The sequence below is a fragment of the Vipera berus genome (assembly GCF_964194415.1).
Source record: "Vipera berus genome assembly, chromosome: 12".
NCBI classification, from domain to species: Eukaryota; Metazoa; Chordata; class Lepidosauria; order Squamata; family Viperidae; genus Vipera; species Vipera berus.
Genome location: NC_138215.1, coordinates 4,048,581 through 4,065,165, shown reverse-complemented (window position 1 = coordinate 4,065,165; position 16,585 = coordinate 4,048,581). Strand labels below are relative to the sequence as shown.

Below are 16,585 nucleotides of genomic sequence, written 5' to 3'. Positions count from 1 at the left end.
TTCCAGACAAAACTTGCTGAGTCCCAGGTGTGCAAGAAGAGGAAGTTAAAAGCAGGACAAACCAATCTAAATAAATATACTTAGAAAAGCTGATTTGAAGAGCAGCAAACACAAGAAGGGAGCACAGTAAGATGGAATAGCTGACAAAAATTTGATTTTCTTCCTAGGCTTTGTGAAGCAAGAACAATTAAAATTGTTTAATTTTCTATCTCTGGGACATTTGCCTGAATCGGCATATTTATCTCAAAATCACACGAGCACTGCACTCCCTCCACATTTCTTATTTCCAGGCCATTTCCTTGAAAAAACTGATTGCATTAAAAATACAATATCTGTTACTTTCTTTTTCATGAAGGGCTCCAGCAGTTTTGTTAGGAAATAAAACGGCAAGTGGCTCCTCTTATGTTTTGGGAGTTGTTTCCCACCAGAGGCAGCAAATGTTGGTAGCATCTTGGCCTTGTTCAAATTGTGTGCCTTCAGTACGGTCCCTCTGAGTAAGAGAAGCATACAAAAACAGCCTTATCAACTGAAATCTCCAAAGCCAGGTTACTTTTCAAATACTACACCATCTTCAGAAATAGAACCAAAATTATTTTAATGATCAACTGATTTTTGGTTTAGAAATGGTGAAAGTGACCGCGTCAAAGGCCTGGACTTCTGGCTCTGCAGTCACAGCAAAAAGGACTGACTGCGTTTGGGAGCCTAAAGGAAGCGGCGCTTCTCAACTTTGCTTCGAAAGAAGCCCAAGGACAGCATTCCCCCAAAGCCGTTTAATATACAAAACTCCACTTGCAAGTGCTGAGGCCGCCCGGCAAGAAACAAGCCCAGGTTGCTCTGAGGGCAAATCCTGCGCCTCCGTCATCCTTCACCAGTGGCTGGAATGTAGCTGCCACTGCAGACCAGGATGCTTCTTGAAAACCGTGGCCACGGATTCTATCCGTGGGCTAATCATTCTAGCCCCACACTGTGGAGAGAAAAAAGTAATTCAAGAGGAGGGCATGGATGAAGCAAATTATACACAGATTTAAGACGTATATTGTAATACATGGACAGATTACAACAGACATGAGCATGATCTAGTCGCAAAAGACCTGGGCGGCAGAGGGCAGCTATGTCTTCTGCGGTTACCCCAATGTGCGATAGGGAAGCAAGGAAAAGGAAAAAGGGAGTGGGCAGCACACCTGTTGCCCATGCCACGTAGCCCAGAGGGCATCCGAGCCATCTAGGCACAGAGACTGGAGGGGAAGCCACAGGGCTACCTTTGGCCAGGTGTTCCCCACTGATTCTGTTGGAAGGTGGCTGAAGGGGCATCTTCTGCTTTGGGGTGCTGAGTCTTACCTGCCCAAAGTGCCTCCAGCGTGAGTGTAGTACTTGTTGTAGTCCAGGCGCAACAGCAGCTGAGCCAAGTCAGAATTTATCTGGTGGTTGTGAACACTGGAAAGAATCTTGAACAGGAGGGAGGACTGGCAGCTGAAGCCCTGCCGAGGGAAAGCCACGCATCAGAGCAGCCTTCTAGAGCACGGGTCTCCAACATGTCATCCACGGCCCGGGGCACGGGAATAGCTAGCAAGTGCAAGCACATACGCACACACACACACCCTCGCACTAGCTCTACTGCCGGGTGCTAGCAGCCCCCCTTGCGCGTGCACGGGAGCACTGGCTCCGCCACCAGTGTCATGCGGGCGCTAGCGGCCTGTTTGCACTCGTGAGCAGGTGCTAGCAGTCCAGTTGCACAGGCATCAGCACCACATGGCCCGCTTGCATATGCACGCAAGTGCCTCCGCCACCACCATGTGCACGGCCGTTTGCGCATGCGCACACATTTCCCTGCTCCTCCCTTTCCCTCCGGGCCGCCAACCCAGAAAGATTGGGGAGCTCTGTTTTAGAGCCAATCTGCTCTCAGGATGCCTTTAGGGAGACCAGCAGAATCTTCAAAAAGCGATTTTCAGACAGTAGGAGAATGGCACTACGATGCCCAATGTGGGAAAACATACTTTTTTTTAATATGGGTTGTGCAGCCACCGCTAAAGCAGTGGCTTTGGCCCTCACCATCTCCACAGCCAGGGATGAAAGGGGGGACAGGAAACGTGGATGGGGGGACAGAGGCATCAATCGACCTGTAACTGAGGGGACTGAGGAGCTATCTACAGCAAGTGTTCAAGACAAGCCCCAAAATAACTAATTTCGGCAAAGCAAAAGGCTAAAGCACAAAAGGACGAAGTTGGGTTCACAGGCAAACTACATTCACATGAAAATGAAAGTACGTCCTCTTCGAGTACTATGGCATTACATATCAGGACATAATAAAAATCATCTGGTCCTCAGCAGCTCTTAAAAAGTAAGTAAATACAACCTCAGATGAACAACACCATGCCGTCATTTACTTTACAAAAAGAAAGCCAAGATGGAGAAGCCATGTATGAAAAACTTAAGTACATCCTTACTGCTTACAGCTAATCAAAGTGCCCTCGATCAATTGATCGTTAGCAAGAAAATGGAGGTAGTGACAGATTTTATTTTCCTGGGCTCCAAGATCACCGCAGATGGGGACTGCAGCCAAGAAATTAAAAGACGCTTGCTCCTGGGGAGGAAAGCCATGGCAAATCTAGACAGCACACTAAAAAGCAGAGACATCACCCTGTCAACACAAGTGCGTATAGTCAAGGCTATGGTCTTCCCAGTTGCAATGTATAGTAGTGAAAGCTGGACCATAAGAAAGGCTGAGCGCCAAGGAATTGAGGCCTTTGAACTATGGTGCTGGAGAAGACTCCTGCGAGTCCCTTGGACTGCAAGGCGATCAAACCGGTCAGTCCTAGAGGAGATCAACCCTGACTGCTCTTTAGAAGGCCAGATCCTGAAGCTAAAACTCAAATACATTGGCCACCTCATGAGAAGGAAGGACTCACTGGAGAAGAGCCTAATGCTGGGAAAGGTTGAGGGCAAGAGAAGAAGGGGACGACAGAGAATGAGGTGGCTGGATGGAGTCACTGAAGCAGTAGGCGTGAGCTTAAATGGACTCCAGAAGATGGTAGAGGACAGGAAGGCCTGGAGGAACGTTGTCCATAGGGTCGCGATGGGTCGGACACGACTTCACAGCTAACAACAACATGTGTGTGTGTGTGTGTGTGTGTGTGTGTGTGTGTTTTATTTATTTATTTTATTTTAATTGCATTTATATCCCGCCCTTCTCCGAAGACTCAGGGCGGCTTACAAGCTTAGCAGTAGCCTTCATTCTATGTATATGCCTGCTTATTAGGGCTTTCACACACACACCCAAGCGGCATTATTACAAAGTCACCTTATTGCCCCCAACAATCTGGGTCCTCATTTTACCTACCTCGGAAGGATGGAAGGCTGAGTCAACCTTGAGCCTGGTGGGACGCGAACCTGCACTAATTGCAGGCAGCTGGTGTTACTTAAGGAGGCATTAGCCCACTGCTCCACCAAGGCAGTGTATATATATATATATATGTGTATATATGTGTGTGTGTGTGTGTGTGTGTGTATACATATATATATATATACAGTTGCAAGAAAAAGTATGTGAACCCTTTGGGATTACGTGGAGTTTTGCATGAATTGGCCATAAAATGCGCTCTAAACATCATGTAAGTCACAACAATAGAAAAACAGTCTGCTTAAAATAATACTACACAAACATTAGCTGTTGTCATGTTTTAATTGAACATAAATGGGATAAATGGGATAAAAAATAACATGTAAACATTCACAGTGCAGGGTGGAAAAAGTATGTGAACCCCTAGCCTAATGACTTCTCCAAGAGCTAATTGGAGACAGGAGTGAGCCAACCTTGACTCCAATCAGTGTAATGATATTGGATGTGTTGCTGACAGCTGTCCTGCCCTTTAAAAACACACACCTGTTTTGGGTTTACTGGTCTCAAGAAGCACTGTCTGATGTGAACCATGTCTCGCAGAAAAGAGCTCTCAGAAGACCTATGATCAAGAATTGTTGACTTGCATGAAGCTGGAAAGGGTTACAAAAGTATCTCCAAAAGCCTTGATGTTCATGTGTCCACGGTAAGACAGACTGTCTACAAATGGAGAAAGTTTAGCACTGTTGCTACTCTCCTTAGGCGTGGTCGTCATGTAAAAATGACTGCAAGAGCACAGCGCATAATGCTTAATGAGGTAAAGAAGAATCCTAGAGTGTCAGCTAAAGACCTACAGAAATCTCTGGCACATGCTAACATTTTTGTTGACACATCTACAATAAAGAAAACATTAAACAAGAATGGAGTACATGGGAAGGACACCATGGACGAAGCCATTGCTGTCCAAAAAAAATATTGCAGCACGTTTGAAGTTTGCAAAAGAGCACCTGGATGTTCCACAGCACTACTGGCAAAATATACTGTGGACAGATGAAACCAAAATTGAGTTGTTTGGGAAAAACACACAACACTATGTGTCGAGAAAAAAAGGCACAGCACACCAACATCAAAACCTCATCCCCACTGTAAAACATGACGGAGGGAGCATCATGGTTTGGGGCTGCTTTGCTGCCTCAGGGCCTGGACGGATTGTTGTCATTGATGGGAAAATGAATTCCAGAGTTTATCAGGACATTTTGCAGGAAAACGTACGAACATCTGTCCGCCAACTGAAGCTCCGCAGAGGATGGGTGATGCAACAGGACAATGACCCAAAGCATACAAGTAATTCAACAAAACAATGGCTTCAACAGAACAGAATACGCCTTCTGGAGTGGCCCACTCAGAGTCCTGACCTCAACCCGATTGAAATGCTGTGGCATGACCTTAAGAGAGCGATTCACACCAGACATTCGAAGAATATTGCTACACTGAAACAGTTTTGTGAAGAGGAGTGGTCCAAAATTACTCCAGATCGTTGTGCAGGTCTGATCTGCAACTACAGGAAACGTTTGGTTGAGGTTATTGCTGCCAAAGGAGGGTGGTTGAGGTTATTGCTGCCAAAGGAGGGTCAACCAGTTATTAAGTCCAAAGGTTCACATACTTTTTCCACCCTGCACTGTGAATGTTTCCATCTTATGTTCAATTAAAACATGACTACAGCTAATGTTTGTATAGTATTATTTTAAGCAGACTGTGTTTTTCTATTGTTGTGACTTACATGACGTTTAGAGCGCATTTTATGGCCAATTCATGCAAAACTCCACGTAATCCCAAAGGGTTCACATACTTTTTCTTGCAACTGTATATATGTATTATTTTTATACAGGACTTCTTTTATTTTCAAATTGTCTAGCCATTTGGTGTTTGGGATAATAAATGAGGTAACATTACAATTATTCACATGTTAGCTCAGTAATCCTTACAAAAACCCTGGAAAGCAAGCCAATATTACACCAAATATAGAAAAGTATTTTACAAAATACCTGATTAGAGAGAACAATACATTTTTATGGTTATAAATATTTCATATACAAGTCTAGCCATCACATGTCATCATGTACGCCATTCAAATAATTCTGGAGAATCGTCTTTTTTTACAAAAGGGGAAATTTACCCCCCCAAAAGCTAGAATGAATATTGCAGATATTTTGGAACCAGTAACCTCATTTTTAGGGACACGGTGGCTCAGTGGGTTAGGACGCTGAGCTTGTCGATCAGGTCGGCAGTTTGGCGGGTCGAATCCCGAGTGCCGCGTAACAGAGTGAGCGCCTGTTACTCGTCCCAGCTTCTGCCAACCTAGCAGTTCGAAAGCACGTAAAAATGCAAGTAGAAAAATAGGGACCACTACGCTGGGAAGGTAACAGCGTTCCGTGCGCTTATGGCGTCTAGTCATGCTGGCCACATGACCACAGAGACGTCCTCGGGACAAGCGCTGGCTCTTCGGCTTTGAAACGGAGATGAGCACCAGCCCCTAGAGTTGGAAATGACTAGCACGCACGTGCGGGGGAACCTTTACCTTTACCTTTAATCTCATTTTTAAGAATTAAATTATAAGTAAAAAGGATTTATTTATTTATTTCTCTATCTAATTTACAGTATACAGCATCCATTTCACAAAGCAAAGTCCAGACCTCAACCCGATTGAAATGCTGTGGTGGGACCTCAAGAGAGGTGTACGTAAATAGATGCAACAAAGTTCAATGAACTGAAGCCATGTTGTAAAGAAGAGAGCCAAAATTCCTCCACAACTATGTGAGAGATTGATAAAGTCATAAAGAAAACAATTACTTCAAGTTATTGTTGCTAAAGGTGGTTCTACGAGCTATTGAATCATAGGGTGTAGTTGGTTTTTCACACATGGCTTCTCCATCTTGGCTTTCTTTTTGTAAAGTAAATGATGACAAGTGTCATGTGCTGTTGTTCATCTGAGGTTGTATTTACCTACTTTTAAGAACTGCTAAGGACCAGATGATTTTTATGATGTCCTGACAGGTAAAATCAGAGTACTCAAGACTAGTATTTACTTTTTCACATGACTATAAAAGCAGCCAAAAGGATGTAATTGTGCTGTGAGGAAACCATAATCCCAGATGCACCTCTGGACTTTGAGTTCTCCCCAAAGAGGACTGGTTGTTCCAAGGGATTTAAGCAGAACCTCTGACAAAAAAAGAGGAGGGGGCAGGAACCTTCTCCAGGGCAAGACTAAATACTCTGGAAAGTCTTGGAGGAACCTCCTGGGATTTCTGCTGTGGGCAGGGAACTGGACCAGATCACCTCAAAGATGATCCTTTCCAAGGCTTACGTTCCATGATGTGCCCATATGAAGCCCCAGCCAGGTGCTGCTCTGGGACTAAAGATACGCCAGCCACGTGAGCCATGCAACATCTCGACCAGTGTGTGTTGTGTTTCCAGCAAGAAACACACAGGAGCTTCCCAGTATGACTTGGCCAGTTTGTGTGGCAGGGGTCTTGCTGCCTGAACCACAGGCCATCTCTGAAGGGTGACCAGCCCCTCTCAGTGGTTGAGAGAAGCGGTCCCAAACCAAGGTCGACCCATCCCTTATGCAGAAGCTTGATTGGGCCGCTCTCTGACAAGCTCCTTGGGCTGCCTCTGGGAAGACTCACCTGAAAAGGGGGTCTTTTATGGGTGGGGAGGGCACCAAGTTAGCCTTAAATGGGGAGGTGGGCCGATCAAGGACCACCCTCTTTTCAAAACGAAAACTCTCTCTAAAGAGCTTGTGTGCAAATCAGGCAGAGCCCCAATCAAAAATGCCTTATTTGGGGGAGGGGGGGTGACATCATGACTTTCTAAAAGCAAAGGGGAACCACCCGGAAAGGCAAGAGGAGTGGGCGCAAAATGCCTCTTTGTCTTTCTAGCCATCTCAAGCTCGAAAACTGATACGATGCATTGCAAACTTTGTTAAATTAAGGCAGGGGTGTCAAACTCAATTTCATTGAGGGCCGCATCACAAGAGCACAACCGCACTAGTGCTGCTTTGTGTGCCTCTTTGGTGTGTGTCTGTGTACGTGACTGTGTGCACCTACCTTAGCCAGGATGCTGAGCTGGGCTGTACCCCGTTCATCTAGGGGCCCTCGGTTCTGGCTGACCAACGAACAAAAGTTGTGGCAGAGATCTAAAATTTCATTCAGGCAGTGAAAAGCCTACAAAATAATGATCAGAAGTGGGTTATATTATTATGTACTCATTTATCTCCCCACAGTCGTCGTAACTATTATTCTAAACCCATTTTACCAATGAAAATATTAAACGGTTCAGCTCTGGGTTTTGTGAACTGAACACTTTTTTAACAACTTGGATGAGAAGCATGGAGAGAATGCTTATCAAATCTGCAGACATTGCAAAACTGATTGGACACTAAATTCCTTAGAACACAAGACATATAGCAAAATGATCTTGATACATTATAGAATTGGGCTGAAAATAATACTGAATGTTGGAAATCAAATGCAGTTTTTGAATAGGAAAACATCCAGCTGGGCATTCATACTTAAGAGACTTAAAGATCTAGAAGACTAGCTGATTGCAAACTGTGAACTAGCAGCCTGATAAGCCTGCAAAAAGGCAAACGCAACTTTAAACTATGTCAGCAGAACTAATTCCTAACTTATAGGGCTTAATCATTGCGTTGATAACTCCTACTTTGAGTGAGCGTCCATTCAACTGTAAAGGATTCAAAATTGCTAGAACAGATGACCTCAAGATGAGCAACTAGGAAAACTGAGGCGAGACAGAAAGGCCCTCTTCAAGTAGCTAACAGGAGGTCAGTAACAAAAAGTGGTCTAGATCTATTGTCTACCGTAAGAGAGGGCACAAGGTGGAATAATGGACTGAAGTTGCTGGAAGGCTGATTCCAGTGGAGTATTCAGGAAAAGGAATTCCTATCAGGAAGAGCAGTTCTTCAGGGGAACCAATTACTCAGTCACTCAATTAAGTCAACCATCTATACTGGGGGGAGATGAGTGAGCCAAAGACAGGGGCATGCCACCCTTCCCCATATTTCCTTCAAGCTTTGCATGCACTGACCAGGAGGATGCCTTCCAAGAATCCAAGAGGGGAAATGGTTGATGATAACGTACTTGAATAGGAGCTACTTACCGGTTTCAAGAGAATGAAGGACTGGGCCAGCAGATTGCTCAAAAAGTGATCGTGGGCCAGTCGGATACTCTCAAAATCACGGGTAGAGTTAATCTGCTGAAGGAGCTGTGAGAACTGAGACTCAAGGACATCCACCTGAAAGAGAGCAAAGCAGAAGCGTTACTTTTAACATCGAGGGTCGTTGTGAGAGCCCATTTCAGCCAGCAGCTGCCGGCAGAAAAAGCGGAGAACAAAGCAATTCGGGCCTTTTTCAGCTGCCCGGGCAAGCACTTACTTGCATGTAATATTGCAAATTGTCCACCAGGAAAGTCATGTGATGGCGCAGCTGCCACTTAATGGCATCCGTCCGCCTGGATTCCAGGCACTTGCACCTCATCTGCAGAGCCCAGCAGTGCTGCAGCTCGGCTTGGACTCGCCTCACGCTCAGCAGGTATTTGAAGACCACGTTGTACCTGCAGCCAAGAGTTGGCTGGGCTGAGCCCCAGGGCAGAAAGCCCCCAGAGCACCAGCCAAAGACCCCCTGCCATTTCCCACTGGCCCAGAGAAGGCAGTGCTCACTTTTCCAGGATGGCAGGAGTGAAGAGGATGTGCAAAGGCCACTGGACTTTATAGGAGAGCCCCAAGGCAGCCCAGCCGGACGTGGGGGACTCGTGGGGAGACAGTTCTCGAGAAGGGGTTTCCCGGCTCTGCAGAGGGTCTGAAAAGGGAGCCGGTCAATTTCAGGCAGCTGGACGAGCGCAGGCGGTGCCCCCTCCGGAAGCCTCTCCTGCAAAGGGCTCCGAGGGCTCCAGGCAGAAGGCAGCAGCCTCTCCCCAGCCAGCCAGGACCAGGCTTGCCGTCTTCGAGGAATCACTGAAGTTGTGGCTTAATACAGGCTTCTGCTGGAGGGAGGGGGGCTCCCATTCTTAACTCTCCCCCCAACACGGAGTCCGGCCTCTTGCACCAACACCCACCTCGGTGTTCCTTTCCGTGGTAATGGATGATCAGGTGAAGAAAAGGCAGGAGGTTGTCGTCATCCAAGAGCACTCTGTGGGCTGACTGCTGGAAGGCCACATTCACATCTGAGGGGAGGAGCGGGGGGGGGGGAAAGGAAAAATAGGCCTTTTGCTGCCTCCCCCTTTTCACCCCTCTCTTGGAGGCCAAACAGCCACGCCTCTCTCCTCTGCCTCCGTCTGTCCAGGCTTAGGACGCGCTTGGAATGCCGGCAGGGTCAGTCCAGCCTGGCGGAAATGGCAGACAGGGAGCATTTTGAGCCTTTGCGGAGACCGGGAGACTCACCGTGCTCAGTCATTGCGGAGGGCGGTGCCTTGAGCATGTGCTGCGCAGCATCTATAAAGGCCTGAAACAGTTCTCCTCTCCCCAGGAGGTAAAAATCTTTAATGACCTAGAAGGAAGACGGCATCCCGAAGGCCATCCTGGTCAGCAGCCTCCACCACCCTTCCTTCCTCCTGTCCATTTGGGAAAGAGGACCCCGCGAGTTGCAGGAACGCCTATTTACCTTCAACTGGCCTATCAAGTCGGACTCTTCCACCATCAGCTTCCATAAGTGCTTAGGAAAGAGAAAAGTCCCCGGCGTCAAGATCGAGAAGCTGCAACCAAAGCGCCTCTCCAAAGCGCCTCTCTCCACTCGATCCTTGCGCAAGGCCCCCCCCCCCCCGCCTCTCTCCTTGCAGGATGGCCATCCCTCTCTAGGGGTTGGGTTTCTTCCAGAACCGCTCCCCATCGTGAAAAGGCTCCTAAGGGTCCTTTGCAACAATGCTTCATGGGCAAAGCCCGACATCGTGCCTGACCTCAGCCACGGTGCTCCGGATCCAGTCAACCACAGACTCAAAGTCCATCAGGTGGAACAGGGGCTGCTGCTTGAGGCGATGCAGTTCAGCAGCAAAAGTGTCTTCTTGGTTCTTCAGGATGGAGCCTGTGAGAGGAGAGATTTCCAGGGAGCCTTTGCCATCTTTGCAAGACCTTGCATGTGCAACTGAAGGCTGCGTAAACACCTCAGCTTAGACAAGATCCCAGGAAGAGTAACAAAGACAGAAGCCAACATTTGGGAACCAGACAAAGAGTTTGCCAAGGGAAGTGACAAGATTTAGCTTGCATTACAGAAGAATGAGAAGTTTCGAATATTCAAAAGAAAGAAAAGGCACTACCCTCAGGGGAGTCTTATGTAGAACAGCCTCAGAAAGAGAGCAAGAACTTCATAAAGCTGAATGGCTGAAATGGGTTGCCCAGGATCTTTCTTTGATCTTCTAGTCATAACCTGGATCACTGACCCAATTCAGACAGATCTCAAGGGACCTCTTTCAGGTTCTGCTCATCCCTGATGGTCTGACTCTGGACAAGCAAAACAGGAGCTTTGAGCAAACCTGGCCTATTTGTCGAGAAGGATTACCCAGCCTTGAGAAAAAGTGCAGAGCAGCTGGCAGGAAAGGATTCCTGCAGCTGGATTGCAACCGGCATACAAACCATCTGCTGAACCAGCCCACAATAATTCTTAGCTCACTTGGGAGAACTCAGGGCCAATCACAGTACCTTTTTTGGTAAGAGCCATATTCTGACTCTCAAACATCTGCACAGATTCCCCTACAAAGAGGATTTTTTCAGCGACACGAGCTGGAATGTAGGAAGGCAGCATCTCCATCCGGAGAGAGAACTGTTTTGGAGAAGGGGCCAACATATTCTCTTCCTCAATCAGCCTCTGTTGGAACAAAGGTTGGTGGGAGGGAGGGAGGAATACAAGGGACTGATTCTAACACAAAGAATGGCTCTGGGTTCGAGGTTCTTTGGTCCATGGAGAATTACCATCTCTGCTCTTGGATGGGGTGGCGCTACTCCAGACAAACCCGGAGCATAATCTGGGGGTTCTCCTAAACTCACACCTGACAAAACTCCTGCTCGAGGAGCAGGCGGCAGTTGTGGCTAGGAGGGCCTTTGGCAACTGCAGATTGTATGCTGGTTATGCCATTTCCATACCAACAATCCCTGTTCACAGTCACTTCTCTAGTCGCCTACCATCTTGACTACTGCAATGCACTCACTCTAAATGGGACTGCCCTTGAAAAGTATCCGGAATCAGAAAAGTATCGGTTAGTTCAAAATGCATGGTTTTGTGCAAGTCTGGATTTGCACATGTGTCGCCTCTCTTCCAGGAGCTGCATTGGTTACCCATTTGTTTCTGGAACCAATTTAAGCTGCTGGTTGCCACCTTCACAGCTCTATGTGCCCTGGGGACAGCTTGTCCCCAGTTACATTTACCTGGCCCACCAAAGCGAGTAGGCAGGGTACGTTACAGTTCCCCTCTTTTAAGGAGGTCCATCTGGACGGACCAAGGAGATAGGCTTCTCTGTGATGGCTCCCTCCCTCGTGGAGATACGATTCGCCCCAATTTGATACTCTTTCAAAACAGCCTGAAGACCTGCTTTGCCAATGGACCTGAGGATCTGAGGGCTGTATGGAGCCCATCAAGTAGTGTACTTGATTGTTGTTACCAGGGGGCATGAGGATTTACCGGGTTTTGAATTTGGGGTTACTCATTTAAGCTTCCTGGAGTCACTGTGAGTTGGATGACCCTACATTTTCTTAACAAAATAAATACATAAGCTTGAGTTCAAAAACTGGGGGAACACGGGGGAGACTCAATCTCACCATATCTTGCAGCTCTCGCAGTTGCTTCCCCGTGAGTCCTCCAATGCCCAGATCGTCGTCGTCCTCTTCAGGCTGGGCCGGGATGACCCCAAGAGAGGGGCCCTGCCTGATGAAGAACTCCTCGTGCTGATCCAAGAGCAGTCCGTGCAGCATCCAGGCGGAGAGCTGTTTGTATAAAACGGCATGGCACATGGCCAAGACCCTGGAGAAGCGCAAACGGAAGAAGAAGTTCAGGAGACGCGCAGCTTCACGTGATGGGCAGCAAATGGAACCGGCAGCCAGGCAGTATCTCCCCCTTGGGCAGCTGCACATTCCAACTGAAGCCCCTGAATGCCAGATGCTCTGGATTGCTCCGTTTGGCCATTTATGGAGAGCTGGTAAGAAGAAACGCCACCGAAAGCAACTTTATGCTTGTGTCCGGTGGGGGGGGGGGATTACTGGGCTGCACCTAAAGGCCACCAGAATTGGAGCTCCTTACTTCTCCAGAGCATGGCGCGCCGGTGGCAAGCCACCACGACTGTATTTGTAGACTGTCTCCAAGATCTGGCAACCGTGAATCTGCCGAAGAAACAAATTCAGATAAATCACTTGCGGGACAGAAAACTAAAGGCGCCCAAACACCAACTGCCTTCCAGAAGGTCTGCAGGAGACAACAATGAATTGTGCTTACCACTTCTTTTTACATTTCTGCAAATAAAAATAGCACAGACTTATATATTGCCCCACAGGGCTTTACAATGTCAGCATTTTGCCCTCAACATTCTGGGTCCCCCTTTTAATGACTTCCGAAGGATGGAAGGCTGAGCCAACCTCAAGCCCCATCAGGATCGAACTCCAGGCTGTGGGCAGAATTGGCCTGCAATGGTGCATTCTAACCTCTGTACCACCATAACAGCAATATAACTTCTCTTTTGCATTTCTCATTTCTGTCAAGATGAAAAGAACAGTCTCAACTCAGCTACTGGCCAGACATCTATATTTTTATTAAACTGTTTCATGAACAGAGGCAGGACAGCAGGAATACCGTACCTTCTGGGTCTTTATCTGCTCTACTACAATCATCAGTGAGGGAAACAAGAGCTGAAACTGTAAAACAAAATTTTTTTATTTTTTTTTATTTTTTTAATTTTAATTCCATTTATATCCCGCCCTTCTCCAAAGACTCAGGGCGGCTTACAAGCTTAGCAGTAGCCTTCATTCTATGTATATGCCTGCTTATTAGGGCTTTCACACACACACACCCCAAGCGGCATTATTACAAAGTCAGCTTAATTGCCCCCAACAATCTGGGTCCTCATTTTACCTAAAAATTAGTATTTAAAATATACTTGTTTAGTGAATTGGGGCAAAAAATAATAGTTGCTTGGCAGGTTTGACAATCTGATATCTGGCCATGGAAAAACCCTTCTCCTGTGCTGCCTTCAAAATATGTATCATATTTCATTTGGGCTGTGATTGGTCCTTACTATCTATAGAACATTTACAAAAAAAGATACCAAACATCTTTTAAATGTTAAGATAACAGAGATGAATGTAGCTTTCTTTTTTCCCCCTTTTGTTCAATTGTGTCTAAATTTTGGAGACTGCCTGGATAAGTCCCTGCAGTTTTATTAGCAAGGTTTTTCAGAAGTGGGTTGCCATTAGCTTCTTCCAAGAGCTAATTAAAAGTGACTGGCCCAAGGCCACCCAGTTGGCTTCACCTCTAAGGCAGGACTAGAATTCACCATTTCCCATTTTTAACCAGAGACCTTAATCTTGAAACCAAACTGGCTCTCATTTTAAAATAATAGCACAGGACTAATTGCATTCTCCTAAACCAGGGGTCAGCAACCTGAAACAGTGAAAGAGCCACTTGGAACCGGTTCCCTCACAAAAGGAAAAACTGGGAGCCGCAAAAAATGTGTGTACATGCACGTACATGCACACATGTGCAGAACAGGGTTTGACTGAACAGTGGAGACAAGGCAAGATATGCACCTACCCTGCATATTTGAATTGACTGGTTGAACTTTTTTAGTCCCTTTTTTTTTTTGGACTGCATATGGCAGAGGACTGGGAGCCGTAGGAGACGGCTGAAAGAGCTGCATGCGCCTCTTATATATATAAGGGAGGGAAGAGGCAGGTGAGATATGTCTTGAGTGTTTTGAACACCTTGCCGGCCCAAATATGGGCCAAATCTTTTTTTTTTAAATGGCACAGCCAAGAGAAAAAAGCAGTGATCAGGTAATGGAAGGTATTCCCGTTCCATTCTTTCTTGGAGGGGAACCAGGATTGCCTGGTATTTGCTTACCTAATGGTAACAAGGCGACAGAGTGCAAAGAGCAGCTTTGCCCAGACATTTGAGGTCAATCTACCCCTCCCCCGCCCCCACTCCTCCCCAGTCTGCCTCCCGTTCCAGGTTAGAGGCGGAGGTGTGAATGGGATTCCAGACCATAAAACAAAGCCAATCTAATCTCTGCAAATCTAAAAGCTGCTCTTGTTGCATCTGGGAAAGTATCCTCAAAGTGCAGATGAGAAATGACTTGTTTGGCAATACTCACTTGGTCCAGAGAATAGTTGACATATGAGATGGTAAGGTGTGGATCAGCCAGAAACTGCCCAAAACAAAGAGATAAAGTGTGAGCATTCACAACTGAGCCTTTTGGGGGTGGGGGAAAGAAAGAGACACGTCGTCAGGATGTAACCGTCTGCTGAATTTTATATATCCTGCAATACCTTATTCCAGATAAGCTCCTATTCCAGGGGTCGGCAACCTCGGCTCTTTTATGACTCGTGGACTTCAACTCCCAGAATTCCTGAGCCAGCGTAGCTGGCTCAGGAATTCTGGGAGTTGAAGTCCACGAGTCATAAAAGAGCCGAGGTTGCCGACCCCTGTCCTATTTTATCAGAAAATGCAAGCTTGGCCCGAGGCAAACCCGCATCGCGGCCATTCGGGTTGGGGTCTCTCACCTCCTGCTCCAGGCCCAGCAGCGCCTGCCGGTAGGGCTGCAGCACGGCGTCCAGCCCGGTGCAGAAGGCGCGCAGGTAGATGCCGGGCGGGGAGGCCAGCAGCTCCTGCGAAGAGGCGAAGCCAGGCGGTGACTCCCCGCGGAGCCCCCGGAAGGCCCCCGCCCGCCCCTCCCTCCCCGGGAAGCGCGCACCTGCGGCGGCGGCGGCGGCTGGGCGTGCTCGGCGAACTGCTCGATGAACTCTTGCAGGCGGATGTAGAGGGCGCCCAGGCGGCAGACGCGGGCCAGGAGGGCGGCCTCGCTCGGGTGCAGGAACGGCGGCGGCTCCGGGGACACCTGCGGGGGGGGGGAGAGGAGGATTTAGGACAGGGGGGGTGTCTTCAAACTCGGCCCTTTTATGACTCGCGGACTTCAACTCCCAGAATTCCTCAGCCAGCGTGCCTGGCTGAGGAATTCTGGGAGTTGAAGTCCGTGAGTCGAAAGGGCCGTATTTCAAGACAAACCCCCCCCCGGTTTAAGGGCGCTGGCCGGGCCCGCGGAGGGAGGGCCGCCCCGCCCACGCGCCCCACGCCCACCTGCAGGCCGCCGCCGCCGCCCACGAAGAGGCCGCCCGGGTAGCCACGCAGCGCCAGCAGCAGTTCGTGGATCATGGCGCCGCGTAGGGGCGGGCCTCAGCCCCCTCTTGGCAGGAGCCGCGACGACGGCTCCGGCAACAGGGCAGAGCCGGCACCGGGCTCTAGGTCGGCCCCGCCACCCCCGCGAAGCCCCGGCCGAGGCCTCGATCGCCGCCCGCTGAGGCGCCGGGACTCGCGAGGACGGGCTGGGGTCCTTCAGGCACTTAGCTTGGCCGCCTGTCTAGCGGCTCCGGCCCCACCCGCCCCCGGGCGCCTCAGAGCCTCCCTGCGCTGATGCCGCTTCCCGGGAGGGGGGTGCCCGGTCGGAGCGCCGAGATGGCAGAATGCCCTCAGCCTGGCGAGACGAGGGAAGGCGGCTCTCTGTAGGCCGACAGAAGGAGGGAAGGGGAAAGAGGCTGTCAATAGTCCCTCACTCTCGCCTAGAGCAGGGGTCCTCAACCTTGGCAACTTTAAAACTTGTGGACTTCAACTCCCAGAATTCCTCAGCCAGCGTGCCTGGCTGAGGAATTCTGGGAGTTGCAGTCCACAAGTCGTAAAAGTTGCCAAAGTTGAGGACCCCTGGCCTAAAGTACAGTTTCCTATTTCTTGAATGTAACTTTTGTGAAAATTTTAAGAAAGAAGACAAAAACGAACTAATATAAAATAAGGAACAAAAAAAACAAATGTCAAAGTGCAAGAAAAAAAGTTAAAAATAAAAAGAAAGAAAAAAGACATAAAGAAGTGGCTCCTAATATTCTCCACAGCAGCAATAAATACAAATATGTTTTAACCTCTCAAGGATGCATAATATTGCTCTTCTTTGAATAAAGTCAGTAATTACGTTTATTGATGATGGGACTTGTGTAAAC

At 48.2% G+C, this 16,585-nt stretch overlaps 1 protein-coding gene across 2 annotated transcripts; it reads right to left on the bottom strand.

The window, feature by feature from the left end:
* TUBGCP4 (tubulin gamma complex component 4) lies at window positions 1–15,980 on the bottom strand. Of its 2 annotated transcripts, none has more exons than XM_081337453.1 (19): window positions 15,678–15,980; window positions 15,295–15,438; window positions 15,104–15,205; window positions 14,695–14,748; window positions 13,184–13,240; window positions 12,633–12,712; window positions 12,155–12,356; window positions 11,042–11,207; window positions 10,303–10,427; window positions 10,011–10,061; window positions 9,791–9,896; window positions 9,466–9,573; window positions 9,071–9,209; window positions 8,787–8,964; window positions 8,513–8,647; window positions 7,441–7,557; window positions 1,339–1,478; window positions 794–964; window positions 1–490 (listed from the first exon to the last, which is right to left on the bottom strand). In XM_081337453.1, exons 1-18 carry the CDS (start codon window positions 15,750–15,752, stop codon window positions 949–951), a joined length of 1,995 nt encoding a protein of 664 aa, XP_081193579.1. In that variant the 5' UTR covers window positions 15,753–15,980; the 3' UTR covers window positions 1–490; window positions 794–948. The 2 variants fall into 2 exon arrangements, with proteins under 2 accessions (XP_081193579.1, XP_081193578.1); XM_081337452.1 differs by having other exon boundaries at window positions 15,104–15,208; window positions 15,678–15,979.
* Window positions 15,981–16,585: the final 605 nt, after the last annotated feature.